General features: G+C 31.2%; 2 protein-coding genes across 2 annotated transcripts; both read left to right on the top strand.

Annotated features, from left to right (window-relative positions):
* Positions 1 to 1,358: 1,358 nt before the first annotated feature.
* Positions 1,359 to 9,350, top strand: LOC111047983 (venom allergen 5). Its single transcript, XM_039421719.1, has 7 exons — positions 1,359 to 1,870; positions 2,539 to 2,657; positions 3,995 to 4,076; positions 5,321 to 5,493; positions 5,994 to 6,097; positions 7,988 to 8,091; positions 8,713 to 9,350. Exons 1-6 carry the CDS (start codon positions 1,777 to 1,779, stop codon positions 8,085 to 8,087), a joined length of 672 nt encoding a protein of 223 aa, XP_039277653.1. The 5' UTR covers positions 1,359 to 1,776; the 3' UTR covers positions 8,088 to 8,091; positions 8,713 to 9,350.
* Positions 9,351 to 9,499: 149 nt separating this feature from the next.
* LOC111047979 (5-hydroxytryptamine receptor 3A) lies at positions 9,500 to 20,035 on the top strand. The gene is made up of 9 exons (XM_022333822.2): positions 9,500 to 10,508; positions 11,392 to 11,546; positions 12,112 to 12,156; positions 13,793 to 13,902; positions 15,284 to 15,488; positions 16,211 to 16,385; positions 17,419 to 17,565; positions 18,544 to 18,713; positions 19,324 to 20,035. The coding sequence occupies exons 1-9, from the start codon at positions 10,451 to 10,453 to the stop codon at positions 19,480 to 19,482; spliced, it is 1,224 nt and encodes a 407-aa protein (XP_022189514.2). The 5' UTR covers positions 9,500 to 10,450; the 3' UTR covers positions 19,483 to 20,035.
* Positions 20,036 to 20,400: the final 365 nt, after the last annotated feature.

Raw genomic sequence — 20,400 nt, 5'->3', positions numbered from 1 at the left:
CTTTTGAGATTATCAGAATCGATTCAATCACTGATAATTCAACTTATGTAGTTTATAGGATTACTGATAGGGAAAGGAAAAATCTCCTTTCATTTCAATCAGATTGAATAAAAACTTTCCTACGTAAGACATGATCAAGATATGTTGCGAATTAGTGTATTTCAGCCTAGTTCTTAGAAATTTGAGAGAAATGAAGTAGGGAATTAATTAATTAAACATTCATATCTGAATCTTCCAAGTCCTAATCTACTTGAAAAATTGTGAAAATGCATTGTAAATTCAAGAGCAAACTGGTGATGAAAAGAAGAGGTAAAACAGCACCGCCATTACCCAAGTTGTACCTGCGTATCGAGTTTAGACTTTTAAGTTTAGTCGCTCCTAAAAATATTGGGTAAATTTCTATACTCCAAAAAATAAATAAATCGAATTAAATATATTATCAGTCGTGTTTACAGCGTAATTTGTGTACCAAATACAAACATATCTGTCCATTATTCCTCTAAAATGCTGAGAATTGCAGGAGCAGCCAAATTCAAAATTTTGGCATATTCTCGCCGAAAAACTTGATATTTTCTCTATAAAATATTCTGAACTCTGAACTCCAATTCTGAACATATGAATAAAATTTGAACTTTTCATCAGAAAAAACTGACAGCGCTGGAAAAGCGCCGATTGAAGTCAAATTTTAAGCGCAAATCGAAAACCCTCTTAATACAACATTAGTACACGTCAGCAGTTTATTGTGTACCAAAATTTTAAATTTTCTGTCAAGTACTTCCCACTTTCTATCTTTCTACCTTTGACCTCAACTGCAGCTTTCTACTAAACAGTTTCTGTTCATTTGTTTTCGAAGAAGTTGAAAAATAAAAACGCCGATTTTGGGCGTTTGGCATATCTTTGGAATTTGTTCAAATCCCTTTTTAGTGTGAGTCTCTCAAGGGCCAAATCTGAAAATAGGTACACACTTCTTATTTTCATACTCATTCAATGTTTCTATGTCAACCAAATGAATGAAATGATTATCATCAATGTTGCTGAATGAGCTGAATAAAACAAACAAATGAATGTGCTTTCTACTTTCAATTGGAGTTTGAAAAATTAACTATAATCGTGATGAATATTGAAATGGATGTTCAGTAAAACTGAATTATTATATTGATACATTCTAAATTCTATGATCTGTTTACTACTCAAAAAACATGATGAGAACTGAATTATTAAGAAGAATATTAAGTTAAAAACTTGGCAATGTTTTATTATTTTCTAGCTGTTTGTGAAAATGGGAATAAGAATAATTTATTGAGTTTTGCTAGATTAATATAATTATTGCTTTGTCAGAAAGTACAGTAAAGCATTACAATATTGCTTTGACAGATAATGCAGTAAAACATTGCAGGAGTTGAACAGACTAAACTTTTATCTCTTGTGTAGTGCTATCAGTACCTGAACGATTATCGACAGTAGGAAAAACAGCTGGATACTATAAATACGGTGTTTTGTTAGAATATTGATGACATTGATGTGGATGCAAAACGTTAGTTCAGTAATCTGAGGTTTATGATTATACCGTAAAATGCGGTCTCAGTGCTCACTGGTATGATAATAATTTTCCTCAGCATCAAAGATTACAGTACCTTGTCAGTTTCGAAGACAGAACGATTGCGGTCTTAGCAGACTAGTTGCGTTTCTTGCTGCTCGTCAGTTTATTCAGTCGAAGGTTTCCTCCACTGCGAAGAGGAGTCGGCTCCACACGTTCACTGTCACGGTCACGCCATCATGGTCTCCGTGTATTCTTATTGTCTGCTATCTGTGAGCCTTATCGGGTATTTGGCTATTGTATCTCACGCTTGTACAAATGGAGAGATTAATGGTGAGTATTTATGAATTTTCGATGGATAAAGTGAAGAATTTAAGGAACTTATTTATTTATTTATTTATTCATGGAGACAACAGGTAAAAAACCCATTTTGCCTCCTCCACACTATACAATAATTTCCAACATAATACAATTTTCAATAAAAAGAAGATAGAAAATATGAATCTTAATATTAAGTAATAATGAGACCATATTGCAGTTTGCCTATCAACGACTATACATCTTCTCATTTTATTATGATAAAACATTTGAAGTGACTTGATTTTTCAATCTAAAGGTGAGAATAGCAAGAAATATAGTTACAAAGATTCAGATATATCGTTACAAGATACAAATACGTATTTCTACTTTGAGTAATAAACCTGGTATGATGTATCAGGAAAATATTCCTCTTCAACTATTAATAATCTGGTGTTTCAAATTGTAACTCATATCATTCAACTCATGTACTTTCACTTCAACTCAAATTTGACACTGTTCAGATGTATTTTGTGCATTTTGATGAATAAAGAAATTTTCAATTCAATTCAATTCAATGCTTTCATGAACAAAGAATCACAGTACAAAATTCCTGATGAGAAATCTCAATAAGATGATGAAATGAAATCAGGATAGACTTACGTTTTCCATCAATTTCTAACGTTGATATAATTATGTTTTAGATAATACTGTAACAGAGAAGGACATATCAGATGTAATTCAGGCGCATAACGACTACCGTGCTACAGTTGCGCTTGGTCACCTTGAAGATCAACCACCAGCTCAGGATATGCAGAAAATGGTATGCTAAATTTGATGAAGCTATTGACAATATTGTGAGGGGATGAGATTGAGATTGATTTGTTAGACAAAGCCTATAGTCTACCTATGTAAACTTTCAAGTGGTATCACAAAAGTTCTAAATTTGCGTTTAATGGGCCTCCGATACTTTATTAGAATTATTAATGCGTACGGTAAGAATATTCCGAATGCACACATTATTTCAATTTTGAAACATAAGGCAAGTGATTCAAAAAAGTTTTTAGAATAGTAAAATCAATAGAAGCTTGATACAATGGGATGTAACAATTTATTGTTCATAACAACTGATACTAGGTCTATACCTTGAAATACTGTAGGCCTATCTATGTCTGATAGTTCTTGTTCATTCAGTTTTATTTATACTATCACATATTTTTCTATGACAATTTTTTCATTGCAAATAAATTTCTAATTTCAAAATAAAATTTGTTGAATAAGAATATTGATATTGAGCCATTTTCCCATAATTGAAAAAAAACAGTTTCATTTCTGTCATCCACATGTGGATGTTTCCAATTTAATAATTGAAATTAATTATTAAACCAATTATTGATTTTATTGAAGGGACGATTACAACCATGATACTCTATTCCGAGACATCATACTCTCAGTGATTGATTCAGGCCTAAACATAAGATCGTTATTGACTTATTCTGTTTTGATATGAAGTAAACCAACAATAATATTATATTATAGACCTCTTTGGCTACAAATTGTATTGAGTAATTTATTAATTCCAACTTGGAATTAATTTAATTTAAATTAATTATATTAATTTTTCACTTTTTTCAATTCAAACCTCCCAATTTAATCATCATGGCTTCAAAACAGGCTAGTTCAACATAAATTAGGTGGAAATTAGTCTAATAGGATTTCTCATGAATTTCTTCATTAAATTCCAAATTTTCCAACTAATACAGTGGGCCTACCATTATTTTAAATACACTCGTATGCTCCATTATGTTGTAGTGATCAAAAACTAAAATTCATCAAAATTGATTTTTTCTTCAAATTTCACTCATTTTTGAAAAATCATAACTCAGTACTCGTTTAAGATAGAGAGTTCCGAATGATCTTATTCTATTCAGAATTTTATAATCTAAAAAAAGGTGAGGGCAAATTTTCCTGTCCGATTACGAAATTTGGCAGAAATAGCTGAAAACTGGAAAATGAGCCGAAAATACGAGGTTTTTGGGCCACTCTGTATCTAGCACAAGGAAATTTTGCATTGAATCAGGACTACAATATAAATTGCATGCACCAATGCATATAGTGACTGTACTATAGTCTAATCATTCATTCAATATTGTTCTCTAGACATGGGACAGCGAACTGGCTGACAGAGCACAATATTGGGCCAATCAGTGCATGTTCAAGCATGATGGAGATAGAGGGAAAAGTGAGTATTACCACAAGGTTTATCCGAATTCCCTTAGAAATTATTGAAAGATTTAGAATAAATACTGAACTCTATACAAAACTTGAGATATTCTTTTAAGGAGAACAAAATAATTTTATTCAGAGTAAATACCTGCAAATCTCAGGAAATGGCTTGAAATTTCAAGAGTTTTCCTCAATGTGGTTGGTGTGATTCAGATAATCATCTACATCCCGGATAAACATCCGGGCTCTTAGCTCGAAATCGGGCAGAAAATAACGAATGAAAAGAGCAAAAATAATATTATGAAGAAATAAATTGATATGAAATTCTGTGATTCATAAGAGAAAATATCAAATACATTCCTAAAAAAGCAGCAGATGATATAGTAAAAAAGTATATTTTTTTCAGCCTATTGCTGTCAAATTATGATAATTAAACAATCAAACTCTTCAAAAACTTCCACCACCCTGATTCATTTATTGGCTAAGAGAATGTTTCAAGTACAATACAATTCTTGAATTATTCAAGGCCACTCGAAACCTCTATTATAAACATTCTGCCATTGTAAGATGACAATAACATACAAGCAATTCATAACTACTATCTTGATTCTTGCTAACATACGAACTGACATAGAAACCTACAACTTGTTTGACATAACAGGCATCTTTTCCTGGTGGTATCGGCTCTACTTTCTTGTTAAGCGCAAAAAACTTGAGTTATTCATATTTTAAAAATCTTTAAAACATAACTAGTTTTATAGAGACCTTCCTTAAAGGAAAACTTCAATTATTACAGACTAAAATATATTATATGAGAAGATAGAATACAAAATAAAATTATTGCATATGAATCGATCTAATTCACAAAATAATAAGACTTGGATTCAGCAAAAAATAGATGGTAATATTAGGAAAAATATATCATGAACCACCTTGGTGTTGGTGAAGCCTCTTGGATAACTTTCTCACCTGATGATCTGCTCTCGCTCTGTTAGAAATATCATCATAACTTTTGTTATATGAATTGAAAGTGATTTCGTTCAACTGTTTTGACAAGCTTACGCGTCTATATCAAAATACTACAAGTTCATGCTTTTATTGTAGGCTATGATTCTAATAGTGAAATATATTTCAAAACCAAATCACGTCACATCGTCAAATCACAATATCTTTACTTTGATTTGATGTTCATGTTCATATCTAAGATTATTAAATTTCTGTTACCATTTAGACTATTTATTCAAACCTCCACTTTTTCAGATACTGGACAGAATTTGTATATTATATACTATGGTGGACCTCATGCAGAGCGACAACATAACTTCACTCAAGCCGTAGAAAGCTGGTACGGAGAGCATAAATATTACACATATAAGAAGCTTGAGAGTGGAGACTCCAATGATCCAACAACTCAAACTGGTCATTATACTCAGGTAAACTATTCAGTTATAGGTAATATAATGTAATACAAAGTAGTTGACAATTCTATTTGTGTTTCCTATTATGTAAAAATATCACAACACTACACCTATCACAACTCTCAAACTTTAATATTTAATCTATTGTAAAACTGTCAAATTTTACTTATTTTCATCAATGCTGTATTATTTGTTGTGCTTGTGTTACAGACCATCTCATTTGTTTTTGTAACAGAAAAACAGAATAATAATTGATCAATGCCAATATAGCATATTCGATAAACATGTGACATTAAGATATCCTTTATAGGCCCACACAATTTTTTTACAAATATTTCTGAAAATCTCTTCAAGCACCGTATTAGCTCAAGTGACGATTTATTTTCTTATAAAGTTGGAATGGTTTAGGTATCTACTGTACCTATGCAATCTATGTTCATGCATTTTATACATATTCCATACATTTAGTACTTTATTGCAAAAGATTATTTTGATGAAAACTGTTCTCATTGAAGGTGGTGTGGGCCGATACTAACAAAGTTGGGTGTGGATTTGCCAGCTACTATCAAACTGAAAAGGAACAAGATCAAATACTCTATGTGTGCAATTATGCGCCGGCGTAAGTAGAACATAATATAGTTTATCTCAATTTATATTTGGTCCAGAATAATAGAAAATTTCACCGAACAATAACTGAAAAAGGTTCATAGTTACCTTGATAATTTTATAATGCATAAGATTCATTTATTCGATTATAGGTGGTAGCTTAAACCTGATTAAGAATCATTCATAGTTATTAAAATTAATGAAATCCTGCTAAAAAGGTCTCGTTAATTCACAGGGATTTGAATAATACCTTACCAACACTAGAATACCATAGGTTTAGTTGTCAGGATAACTTGCTCAATTGTCATTGTAAAGTAATAAGGGAATCAGAGTGTGTCAAGTACCTTGGTTTGCTAATAGATAGTAGGCTTCATTGTTATAAGCATATTCACAAATTAAAATTGGAAATGTTAATTTCCATGAGAAACTTCTACTTTTTGAAGAATATATGTGTCCGAAATATTTTCTAGTCCATTCATATCACACTCTAGTAGAATCGAGGATCAATAAATTATGGACTAATTTGTTATGGAAGTGCATACATCACAAAGTTGAGGTCAATTATTGCTTGTAGAACAAAACCATTTTATAATTAAATAAAAACACACATATGCGTTGTCAAGTTCTACACAGTTTTATTCGGTACACGACCATGGCTTCGTGACCACACCGGTCACATTTTTGACCACACTCAGTCGAATTTTCAAAAACATTTTATAATATTTTATAATCTGTGGCAAGCCAAGGATCGAGCACTCACCACCCCTTTTCAGGTCCTTCAATACATTAACAGTCAGATATTCTTTCTTGTTCAAAGCAGTTTTAGATATATCCAAAAATAAAAATAAACTGATAACACAACCTCACATCACATATTATAATGTTCGATACAGAAACAGAATTCAATTACCAAGACCTAGAGGCTTGAACATAACAGACGATTCTTCAAGACTTACAAGATGGCTTAAATGGCTCTTTTTGTTGACTGAACAATAATAATAATCACTTAGAATGTGCTGCCCGCACAAAAACCTGCTGTTTAATTACTTTATGAATTTATATTTTTTAATGTTCAATACTTCTCTCTCTAGTAATCCCTTTTAAAAAATTTACAGTTTTGTGTAATATCCATGTATGACTATATTTTGATTTGATATTTTTTATTTTCATTCAATTTGTTTTTCTTGGGGGTAACATTTAGACTTTGATATACAATATGTACGATTGTGTATACGAAGCTGTTTGCTACACCATTTGAGTGTGTATTTTTTCCGCAATACTTTGTACAATGTATGATTGGTCATGTTGATTGGTCGAATAAATTATCACTATCATCAGAATCTATGACTTTTGAAGTAATATAATACTACACTGTGATATTTCTTATTTAAGTTTAAATAAGTATAATTTACACAATATTCTCTATATGGACAGTTTCACACAACGGTGGTTTCGGAGGACTATCTCAAAAGGTGTCAGGCACAAAGCATATCATTTCATAAGATAATTTTTTGGAGGATGGCTTTCAGATTAACTATTGCGTTTGGAGCTGTCTTCATAGTAGTTTGTCTTTTATTATGAGTAATCGTACTCCAGTTCTTATCTCCATCATCACATAAGTTTATTACTTTGTTTGAAGGATATCAAAATTCTTCAACAATACATCCTGTAAATCATAATGTTCTTCTATCACATCATATTATCAATATAGGCTATGTTATAGGACTATACTTTGAATAAATTCACATGAATCATGATGAATCACATGGAACATTCAGTATTGTATCTTTGACATATTTGATTCTCTAACAATGAATCATGAGGTTTCCGTATCGCATCATAATATATCAATACCTGTTAGACAGTTTGCATAAATAATCATCAATGTAATACTTTTTTACAGAGGAAATTACATTGGACAGTACCCATACATAGACGGAAAAACTGATTGCAAAGGGAATGGAATGTCCAACAGCGACATTGATGGGCTCTGTAAGCTTTAGCAAAGTAAGTAGTAGCTTCAGAAGAAAGTAGAGATTGTAGGTACGGTAACTCAAAATAATATATGTTTTGAACAATGATGTAGGCTCAACTTTTATTCTATTATTGTAAGCTATTTCCAACGACTAATGTTTGAGACTATTTCAAGTTATTAACTTCACCTTCCTTGGGAAATGAATACGTGTAAGATAGTGTATCGTATTACTACAGAGATAGTAGGGTTTCATCAGTTTGACTTGACACTATAGTAATTTTTTTCAATAAAAACTGTTACTTATAAATGAAAGCCTCAAATTACAAGTATTTTGATATTTTGAGCTTGATACTTGACAATTGATATTTTTGACTTTTACTACAGAATAGTAGGGTTTCATCAGTTTGACTTGGTACTACAATACATTTTCTCAATGAAAACCGTTATTTTTTTAGCCTCAAATTCCAAGTATTTTGTTGCATTAATTCTATCATTTAGATGCAAATATCAATAATAATTATATTCTTTTCAAATCATATAAGTTTCTTCTCAGTCTACAATAGTGGAACAATCAAATAATTGTAATTCAATATACGATTCATTTTCCTCAGAATTCAGCAACTTCTAAAATTACTAATTTTATTTTTTTTCAGATTGAAAATTTTGCTACAGAGATTGGAAGATTAAACTATGAGTCTCAAGATATGATCTGGATGAAAATCAAATTCAGAAGAAAAACTATCAAGTAATTTTGCACTCTTCAGGACCAAAAAATAGAAATAGGCTACAAAAATTAACTGCCTCTTGCTTCCATGTATTATTTTAAGTTAACTCAATGCATGTTGTTTATCATGTTTATGTTTATGTAAGTAGCCTAGGTATTATAATTAAAAAAAAAAATAAAATTTATTTCCACTTTCATACAACATACACGATACAGTAGTCTATAATAAGAATGAATTATTCTATAATACACAGTATTAACCATTTAATGAAAATGAAAATCACCACCAGCAAAAGTAAAACTTGCTGGCTGGTGGGAATCACCGGAATGTTATATGCTACTGGATGATATTCGAATATATACAGTATATATTTTAAATTGCCTTAAAATGATGTACTTCGTTGGAAATAAATACAGTATATGATACTGCAATACTCGCACAAATATGCTTTACTATGAATGCATTACCTAGGTATCGTTTGAAGATTTTCTTCCGATGATTATAGCCTGTATGCATCTGATTTTGTAGCCTTCATGTGATTAAATAAAACGATTTCTCAGCATTTATATATTGATTGATTGATGAATTTGAATAATTGGCAACATTCCTACATACAAATTATGTATAAATATTACCGTATTATAAACAATGCACGTTACATTCCTTACAGAGCATGTATTATCACTTCTACACAACTTGGATCCATAGAAGAGTGATGTTACTAGAAAGACTAACTAAAATCCCAAACTATCATGGCCTATAGGCCTATTGTGAAAATACAATACCTATTGAAAGTTTCAAGAGAACTCAACATACATTATTTGTGTGTTTTCCTTCAGCAACGCATGTATGATGTATCCATAATATAAATATCAATTATAAGAATACATAGGCCTAGTTAAGATGAAAGAGTGTAGCCAATGGAAAGAATACGTTCCAATAGTTAAGATGACAGAGTGCATAGAAATCATTATTATTATATTTTTCTACCGTTGTAAGAAAAAAAAATACAAGGGATTCATAATTCATCAATAAGTGAATTACAAGTAGGCTTTGTTATTTTAATCTTGATTGGATTAGATCATGTCGATCAATATTAAAATTGAACTCATACCAAAGAAGATGAGTGCATGAAGCAAAAACGGCACGATTTTTATAATGAAATTGCTTTATATTTTATTCATTTGATAAAGATAAAATAATGTGAATGAGTTTCATGGTAATAATAATTATTGCCCGTCCAACTTCCATTAACTTACTTTTCCCACATCGTTGTACACAGAGGTCTGTGAAACTGAGCTCATTCAGTACGTAGGCCTACCGTACCTGACCGTGCACTATCGTTATCACAATACCCTAATATTATTGTTTCTCCACTAAAGCTCACTCCAACTGAATTACTAGATTTCTAAAATTATATCAAACCTGATTGGAAAAATATATAGAGGCTTAGGCCTAAAAGCTATTCATTCATATTTACATGCAAATCACAATTTATCTGGATAAGCCTCAACCAGCTCTAACAATGCGCTCAGAAACGGAATGAGAACGAAATGCACACTTGATTCGTCACAAATGGACTTGTTAAATGATCAATCTGTAACAGCTTGGACTTGGACATCATTTGACAGTCAGTCATAAAGATCATCCAGTCTTTTGATACAGCATGACGATGCTGGTTTTACTGATCTCTATTCTATTTCTTCAACAAGTTTGGACTATTAGTAAGTGACATTATTAATTATTATTTTTATTGACGTTAAATTTATCACAAGTTGAGATCTACGAACAGTTGAGATCAAACATTCTGTAGACAAGGAAGTGTGAAAGTAGAACTAGGTATTGGATAGGCTACTCTATCAATAGCCTCATTAATTAATGAGGAAATCTATCTGAAATAATGTAATGATGGCTCAATAGAGTATTCAAAACACAGTTCAAGAAAGATTCACATCTTTTTCAACAGATTTCGATTATTTCTAAAAACATTCACATTTTTTCACAGGGCCCTTGATTACGGTAGAATATTTATTAGAATATGCAATTCATTATAAAGTTATTTTATATATAATATTTATTCAATCAGTATTAAAGCTATTTCTAAATTATATTGTTTAGAAGAGGAGGAACATCGATATGAGAGTACAGTAGGTAATATAATATATTATGGATATAATATACAGATTTATATGGGATGACTATTGTATGAGAATATTGACGGATTTAAAAAAAATCTCATTTACGTAATCCATAAGCTATTTTTCAAAATGTATTTGGACTCTGTTTTTGAGTGTGAGTTTGAAATTCAAATTGAGATTTTATTCATATAAATTGAGGTCAAGATTATTATTGTTTAGAATAGGATAGGACAATATACGACAACATAGAACATGAGCTTATATGAAAAATGATCCTGTCTAAGAGTAGGCCTAATGTTGAATGAAAAAGACTAAGAAATTGTCAAAAAACCACTGATTTATTGATAATAAAGACCGGTTTCGGTTATTACACTATTGTCAATCTCTGATGAACTAATGCTTGAGATAAGTTAGATTTTGATCAGCTTATTAGATTATATAATTACTAATAAGCGGATGTTGATTTCAGACGGTGGAGAATGCACCAATGATACTTCTAAATCAAATATGTTGAGGCTTAAAAAATACCTTCTCTGCAATTACGACAGAGAAATTAGACCAGTGCTTCATAACACAAATCAGACTACAGTTGAAATCTCTCTGTATCCAATTTCAATTTATTTGGTAAGCTATTCTAATTATTATCAATGTGTCCTTTTGAGAATTGAACAATTACAATAATTGAATATCATCGTTAGAATATACTTAACACTTATAAAATTATATAAAGTGATAAATTTTGAATTTTTAAACTATAGGGTGATTAATATGGAAGTTTGTAATTTGGATTACAAAAAACTATCTGTCAAAATGAATTGTCTATGCAATAAAAGATGATAGAATAATAATTGGTTTAATTTATATAATTTGATTTGGAGCTACGTATTCCACATTACATTATATATTCTATAGTATAGTAGATGTTGGAAAGTTTGAGTTCAAAAAATTGAATTCAACAAAAGTAGATAGAATTGTTTTTAGTGCAATGAACCATTTATGGTCCTACTGTAGAGATGATAATGATTTGAATCTTCATAATATTAAGATTATTTTAATATAAGATTAATAATTATAGGGTTATCTATATAATACTTGACATTAAACTTGAATGAACTATATAATAACCAGAAGAAGCCTTATTAATAACGTGCTGGGAAATGTTTGTTTGATCTAATTGTTCTATTTACAGAATGAACAATCCCATACAATGTCCCTCACGTGCTGGCTTGTCATCGTAAGTATACAATTGAATGATTGAATGAATTGCGAAATACAATATTTTTTTTATAAATTATTTGGCTATGGTATCTGGTTAAATTAGAAATGGTACTTACCGTATTGGAGAATCTATATTTTTTCAATCGCAATGCTACTCTACTAGTAGTTCTGTGAACAGTAGACCTCGCGCAGTTATAAACCACAGCCTCCTCTTATACTGTTCATCAAAGTAAATCCTGTCTTTATGTCGTGTCGGCAAGATATCGGTGTGGAAACGGCTAATGGCTGTTGGGGTTGGTGTATCAAAAATGCTAACATCAAAAGCTAATCTCCTTCAAGACTTACAGCCCGAGTTCAAAGCAGAGAAAGGTCGAGAGACAGTACGTACCTACTATGTTATTTTAGTTTAATTGCATGCGTTATTGCGTGCAATCAATAGTTCATTTAATAGTGCATAAAAATTGCATTCAATGAGGTATGCAATTAATAGTCCACACAGCAGCTGATTTTTCACCAAGTTACTCTGAGATATTGAATTGCATGCGTCATGGCATGCAATTTATAATCCACTCAACAGCTGATTTATGATGAATAATTCTATAGTCTGATTGTTACTCTAATATTGGCGTATGAAGGAGGCTCCTTTTCCTTCTATATTATCCTTGAAATTCAAAATTTCCAAAAACCTTGTATATACGTCGACACGCAATTTGAAAAGGAACATACCTGTCAAATTTCATGAAAATCTATTGCTGCGTTTCGCCGTAAATGCGCAACATATAAACATTTAAACATAAAGAGAAATGCAAAACCGTCGACTTGAATCTTAGACCTCACTTCGCTCGGTTCATTATTGAAAATTGATTTTTTTCAAGTAGTATGACAAGAGTTATTATTTATATTTTCTAGCAATAATTTATCGTCGAACTGTGTTGCCTATTAGCGTTCTCAGCCAGGTATAACGCTGCAGCGGTGATCGGGTCATGGGTTTTTGATTCCTGATCGAATGGGATTCATCTCTCATGATCTCTTATTCCAACTTCACAAATTAGTATGTTGGAGAAATTACAATAATACCTAGGCCTGTCATACCTCAGGATCGTCAAAAATTGAAAAAAATGTAATATCATAAATATACAGTAGGCTATGCATCAGCAAATTAGTATTAAAAAAATATTATATAATACCTTAGAATACCTATCATAATATCATATCTCTATCAAATATTTAAGAAATAAGATTCACATTCTCATACTTTTAAACATCAACCTCCAATTTTTTTCTATTCTGCAAATATACGTAACATTCTTATCAATCATCATGAATCTAAAATAATTTTTTATTGCAGAATTATTACGTAATAGGATAATTTTCTCCCTTATACCGTAGTCTTTAAGACTATTAGTAGTCAATTTCAATGAATATGTTGTAGAATATTCAATAACAGCCTACTGATAGAAATTATATCGTTTCTGAAGATGTTAATGAAACGTCAATATCTGAATTACATTTTTTCTCGTTACAAGATATTTCCCATAATTCACTCCCATCCCCAAAAACAAAAATATAATTACAGTATCCACAATATATTTGTTGAGTTTTCCTCAATCGCATATTAACGTAACATTTCAAATGGAATATATTAATTACAGAAATGGTATGATGAATTTCTCAAGTGGGATCCCAGTGATTTTGAAGGATTGAATGATTTCACTACGGACACAACATCGATCTGGTTTCCTGATCTGAGCGTTGTGAACATGTAAGTTCTCCAATTATGTTCACTAGAATTTGAATTACAAAATTATGAAATGGGTAATACAGTGGATACAGCGCTCAACTGAAGAAGTTATTCCTGAGATGTGAGTTAGGTCTATATTGGATCGAGGGGCTATCACAGTAGGTGTTTCAGACTTCTATTTTTTGAATCACATTAATTCTTCCAAATGTGAGTAACCTACTAGAGCCGACAGGATTGAATAAAGCCTGTCAGTAACAATAACTCTATCCTATCTTCTTATCTTATGATGAATTGAATTCATCAGGGCCGCCCCGAGGTTAATAGGCGCCCGGGGCGAGATTTTGATGTGCGCCCCCCTCACAAGTATAGCGCGGTAAGGTATTATTTGAAAGTAAAGCTGCATTGCTCCTCCAGGAGAGCTTCCATTATGGGCTGCATCCTCTCCTTGATAATCATGCTATAGATTTTGTAAGCAGAGTTTAGCCAGCTGATTTCTCTATAGTTGTCACAGGAACTTCTAAGTCCAGTCAATATAGACATGAAAAGGAGGTGTGCTTGCAATTAATATTGTAGTTCTGATTCTTTAATATCTTCTCTTTTTTTGAATCTTATGTGGATACATGAGAGAAGTCCAGAAAAAAATAGTCCAGAACCTTGTATTTTCAGTTCATTTTCCAGTTTTCAGCTATTTCTGCCAAATCCAGTAATAATAAATTTGCTCTAGCCTTTGTTTTAGATTATAACATTCTGAATAAAATGAGATCATTCGCTACTCTTCATATCTCCAATAAGTACTGAGTTATGATTTTCCAAAAATAATGAGTAAATTTTAAAGAGAAAATCAATTCTAATGAATTATAGTTTTTTATCAACAATATCAATAGCTTGTCCAAAGCTGCTGGGTGATGAAACTTCTTATCTTATACTATTTTCTAACCTTGTATTCTGCAGGTTGAAATCTATTCAATTTTAAATTTCCGTTGATATTCCTAAATCGAAAATTCAATTTATTTTTTATTGAAAAATTTTCTATTTAGGAATATCAACGGAAATTTTAAAATAAATAGGTTTTAGCCTGCAAAATACAAGGTTAGAAAAGAGTATAAGATAAGAAGTTCTATCACTCAGCTTGGGACAAAGAAGCGACCAATGACGACTTGCAGGTTGCAGGAGCAATGGGCAGGAGCAATAAATGGTATTAACCTGTGTCTTAAATGCCATCATAGAATTTTCCAATATTGATGATGATTTGATACATCATTGGTAATATCAGAGCAATCATTTTATAGTGTTGATATTGAGTTATATTGTCTTGGAGGTAATCAAGATCCAGTTGAGTACAAATTGAAACATTTCTCAAACATTTTGAAGGAGGAGTTTGATTCTTCTTTTATTTTTCCAGGAAAAGTTCCATGCACTACTATTATCCACCTGGAGTGGCAGTGGTATCTCCGAATGGGCAAGTATACACCGAAAGCTTCCCTTATTACCAGAGCACCTGTGATTTGGACATGACAAATTGGCCATACGATGTTCAAACGTGCAGCTTGCTGCTTGCTTCCAGATCGTTTGTGATGAAAGAATTGGATTTGACATTGCGGAATGAGGTGAGCACTAGCAATATTATAATTAGCAAATTTATTATAACCTTTTCCCATTTTTTGAGAAATGAACATATTCTCTTTTCAAAATACAAAGAACCCTGCAAATATGATATTGTGTGCAACTGAAACCTTTGATTGATTTGATTCAGTCTGGAATTTTAAAAATTAAACTAATAGGACGTTGACATACCGTAATCTTTTCATATCTCTCAAAAATCTTAAGATACAAAGAGGATGCAATAAGGATCAGATTTGTAGGCCTATCCTTATTAATTGTAACTACCAGTAAATCGATTACATACCACTTGTGAAAAAACATCTCATCTCTGAATCAATCAAGAATTTTGTGTTTTCAGCAATATATCACCTGTATATATACTATTTCTAAATTCTGTCTAGATTATAGGTAATGATCATTAGAAGAAAATTCAAATCGAAATGTTCATCCGAATCCAATATACATCCGAATATATGAAAGAAGGTTTATTCAAATTATTTTTTCCAAATTATTCGCAAATAGTTAGCCTGATTACAAATGCTTCACCATTAGATTTACCACTGACAAAGTGGGCCTATAAGTCATATTGCTTATTGCTTATTATGCCATAAATTTTGGTTGCTTTCAATTTATTACTTTTTACAATCCATTGACTATCTATAAGTTACTCATTATAAATAGAATATACATCCAACATCCATTAATAGAGTTTTATCATACCTTCTAGACAGTGAAATATCTGGATTTAGTCGTTCCTGGAGATTACTGGGAAATCCTATCAGTGAGAACAACGCGTGATGAACATAAATTTAAGTTCCACTCTCTGGTGACGCTTAGATTTAAATTTGAGTTGAAGCGACGCACTCATGTTAAACACGTGGCTGTTTTGGCTCCAGGTCTGGGTGAGTGATAAAAAGATGGGTAATTTCAAATGCTATATTTTCTGTAATACTATATATTATTTTGAAATTAATATTCTAAATAATTTTATAAATTTGGGCTGTATTATAATTATTATGTGAGTGTTCAGTGAATAAAACAAATAATGAATGAATAAATCAAATTTATTCAACAAATACGGTACGGTAGCCTACTTCTCGAGACAAAAACATCTTTCCTCAATTATTTCTACTCAAATAGGTATTTAATGTTATTGAATGTGCAATATCAATAATGAAATGGGAAAAAATTCTAGTGTGACATCAGAAAACAATAGTTTTATTATTAGTTTTAAGTACCGTATGCGCAGACTACACTATACTTGGTTTGATTTATGTATTCTCTATATTCTAATGATGAAGCATTATTAATAATTTTTCATCTCCATTAGGCTTGTTGTGTCCTATATTATAAGAGTATGAAATTGTGTCTGGCATATTCAAGAGTGATGAAGAATGATCAATTTGGTTGATCTACTTGTTTAAGTATGATCCAAACCAAATATTCATTCACATATCTGTTTTGAAGATATTAGGATGACTTGAAATTAATGGTGTAAATTCTTACAATAGAAATATCATGAGGTCAACACTAATTTGTATTATGATTGTGTACATTAGGCAAGAATAAATATACTTGAAGAAGCATTGGTATTGTAGTGTATATAGTGTGTAAAATATTGCCCTTATCCAAAAAAATTGAGTCAGTAGATTGATATCTCGTCATTGATTACTATTAAAGTTTGAAATTAGAAAGTATAGTCCATAAATGCAATTTTTGCAAAAATGCAATTGAAAAAGAATTCTTTTGAATACAAAGATTTATTGTGAAAACTAACAATGCTGGATTTTCAAACACACAAATATGTATTCCTCATCATTATATTTATTATGGTTTTGTATTTGGCGGTATATTATTATAAGTAATTACTTAACTAACTCATAGCCTAGCAGGAGAACATCTTTAAATTTCACTTATCATTTATTCATTTTTCAGTAATGCCCATAATGGTCTTGACCACGTTTTGGCTGGATCTAGCAAGCTCATCTCGATTGAACATCGCTGTCTTGGCCAATATCTGTCATCTGCTGCACTTGACCAGTTTGACCTCGCAGACTACTGGCACAAAATTGCCATCAATAGGTCTAACAACAATAATAATATACTAGATTGTACTTATCAAAGAAAAAAATATATATAGGCAGAATATTTCATGTTATAAGCCTAATACATTTTTTATCCAAGTTTAAGGAGATAAACAAAAAAGTTTATCGTAGAAATGATTGGAAAACCCTGAGAATTGACATCTATTTATTCAATTGTCATTCTGAGCTTCAAAAAATGCATTATGAAGTAGGCCTACAATGAGCTACTCAGCTAGGTTTGATATACTTGTCCTTTATATTTTGTCCTTGTTCAGAAAATCATTCTCCAAAAAATTTGATGTTTCACAAATGAAGCCTTTGGTTTGGTTTTACGATAACAGGTAATGCATATTTGGATAACGATAACGGTGAACATTACAACCGGATTGATAAAGGCAACAGGATTTTAAGATTTCGTATTCTTATTTGAAAAATATGTTGTCATTTATGAAAAAAATGGTTCAACTCTCCCCTTCTATTATAGGCTACTGAGTGGGATACAAAAATGTGCTCCAGGAGTAAGATAATAAATACTATGAACATATTCTCTTTAGATAGGATGAAAACACTCTGAAAAGGTTTTTTCCGAATGAAGACTGGTGTGTCAGATGAGTAGGCTATATGTATACATGAAATATTATCGAATACGGTACACATTCGATAAGTGAATGTAAGACCATACATATGATCGATTTACTCATTCGAACTAGACCTATATATGTTCTAGATTTTCAACCATTGTATAAGGTATGATACTCATTTGATGGAACTTAATTTTTTTCAATTATTCTTGAAATTTCATTATATTTGTCTAGGCTTACCTTATTGCTTAGGTATTTTCTATTGCCTAGGTACTGTGAATAATTTTTCACATTAATTCCAATTTAACAATGAAGAGGGTGGAACCGTTCATCAAAATATCTCCTAGAGAACATAATTTTCTTATGCTTGATTTTTTTTCGAATTCCTCTTTCAGTTGTCTACACACTGTATTGTCTTGTCCTGTCTGTGGCCAATATGATTTTCATTGTGGCTTTGAAATTTCTGTCCGATCTCACCATCAATACATACTATCAGCAGCGCGTCACTAGATGGATCAGCTTCAATAGATACGCTCAACACATAATGTTCATTAATACACATAAGGTGAGTAAAGGTACATTTATATATTTGGTATTTATGAGAGGACGTATTATAGGAATAAGAGTGGTCCTGAATATAGAGGCACTCAGTTGCACAACCAAAAACAACCAACAAATTAATACAATTAGATTCAAGTTAATTTTGAAAACCAACATTTTGTGATGATAAAAAATTATGCAACATTTGTGTCATATTCTAACCCGTTTCAGTTTTATCATTAGTAAGCTAGAGATAGTCTAGAATTAATATTTATAGTAGAGTTATAGAACTATTAGCAGAGTTAGAGTTAAGTCAGAGTTAACGTAATTTCCTGTTATTCATATAGTACGGTAGTAAACTACTATATTCATCATGATAACAATTAAGTTATAGTGTTAAACTGTTGAATAAAAAGTGATCAAGTTTATCAAGTCTGAATATCATTCTATGTTTTTAATCCATGATTGGTGAATATATTATGAGTTTCCTATAATGTAAAGAGTAGAAGGCTCCTCTGTTATATTATTATGCTGAAGTCTAGCACATTGTACCACTGCAATGTGGAATCACAATAAAATGAAATTAAGTTCTATAATATATCAACTGGACCTAATTGAACATATCATTTTGACAGGATCGTAACCTGGATGAAAGCGAAGATGAATCTTCATTAGTAGTCATCAACACGGCAAGTCATCAATGGAAAATAATAACTACATTTTTGGATCGAATTAACTTTGTGGCATTCATTTTGTTCTATATTTTCAACTATTTAATACACTTCCCTGGTTGAAAAACATCTACAAGCTAAAATTATCTTCGCAAGTGAGTCTTAGACATAAAGAGGGCACTCATACTACGAATTTGCGATTAATTAAAGCTGGCTCTTCAAACTTTCTTTTTATTTAAAAATCAAGCTTGATCAATAAAATATTTTACATTAGAATGAGGAGAGGGTTATTCACATTAAGAACTTTGGAATTTTACAACCTCAAATTAATTATTAAGAGGCCTATCTTAGATGTAAGAAGGAATTACTTGATTTATTAAGCTCATCATTATTCCCACTGGGAGCCGAAACTCACTGCCCTGAGATCAAAGAATAATATTAGTATTCAATTTGTAGAATCTGTTATACGGGCAAAGCAACTTGCTACAACTGGCATACGGTATCTATTGTATGCATTTTCAGAAATTGTTAAATATCTACGTATACCATATCATTGCTAACAAGCAGAACAATTATTATATGAGCCCTATCTATGATATTCGACAAATATATTCTTTTATTCTCCAATAAATAATATTTTATTCTTTTATTTTATTGATTGCACTTTAAACTATACGTTTATTTTGAGTCACTTTGTATTTCATTTATAAACCTGTTCCCATGCATGACCAATCTTATTTTCGCACAATGACCTTGATTGTAGTAAATTATCTAATCACATTCTTACCCGAATATTGTCTTTGAATCAGCAATATTGTACCAAAAACGTATTAATTGCTCATTTTATTTGTTTCTTCTTCTTATTTTGGACGATTCTTTCGAGATTTCCATTATGCATTTTATATTTTCTCAAATTATTGATTCTGTTTGTTAGAGTGGTACAACCATTGATATATATAGTTAGATGACTAAGCTATACCTTCAAGCGTTTGGAAGCATGATGCCTCCTTCATTCTCGTCGCCATTGATATCGGGCAAGAA

The sequence above is a fragment of the Nilaparvata lugens genome, chromosome 2 (assembly GCF_014356525.2).
Source record: "Nilaparvata lugens isolate BPH chromosome 2, ASM1435652v1, whole genome shotgun sequence".
Taxonomy (NCBI): Eukaryota; Metazoa; Arthropoda; class Insecta; order Hemiptera; family Delphacidae; genus Nilaparvata; species Nilaparvata lugens.
The sequence above is the reverse complement of the archived record's forward strand: the minus strand, read 5'-3'. Positions and strand labels throughout refer to the sequence as shown.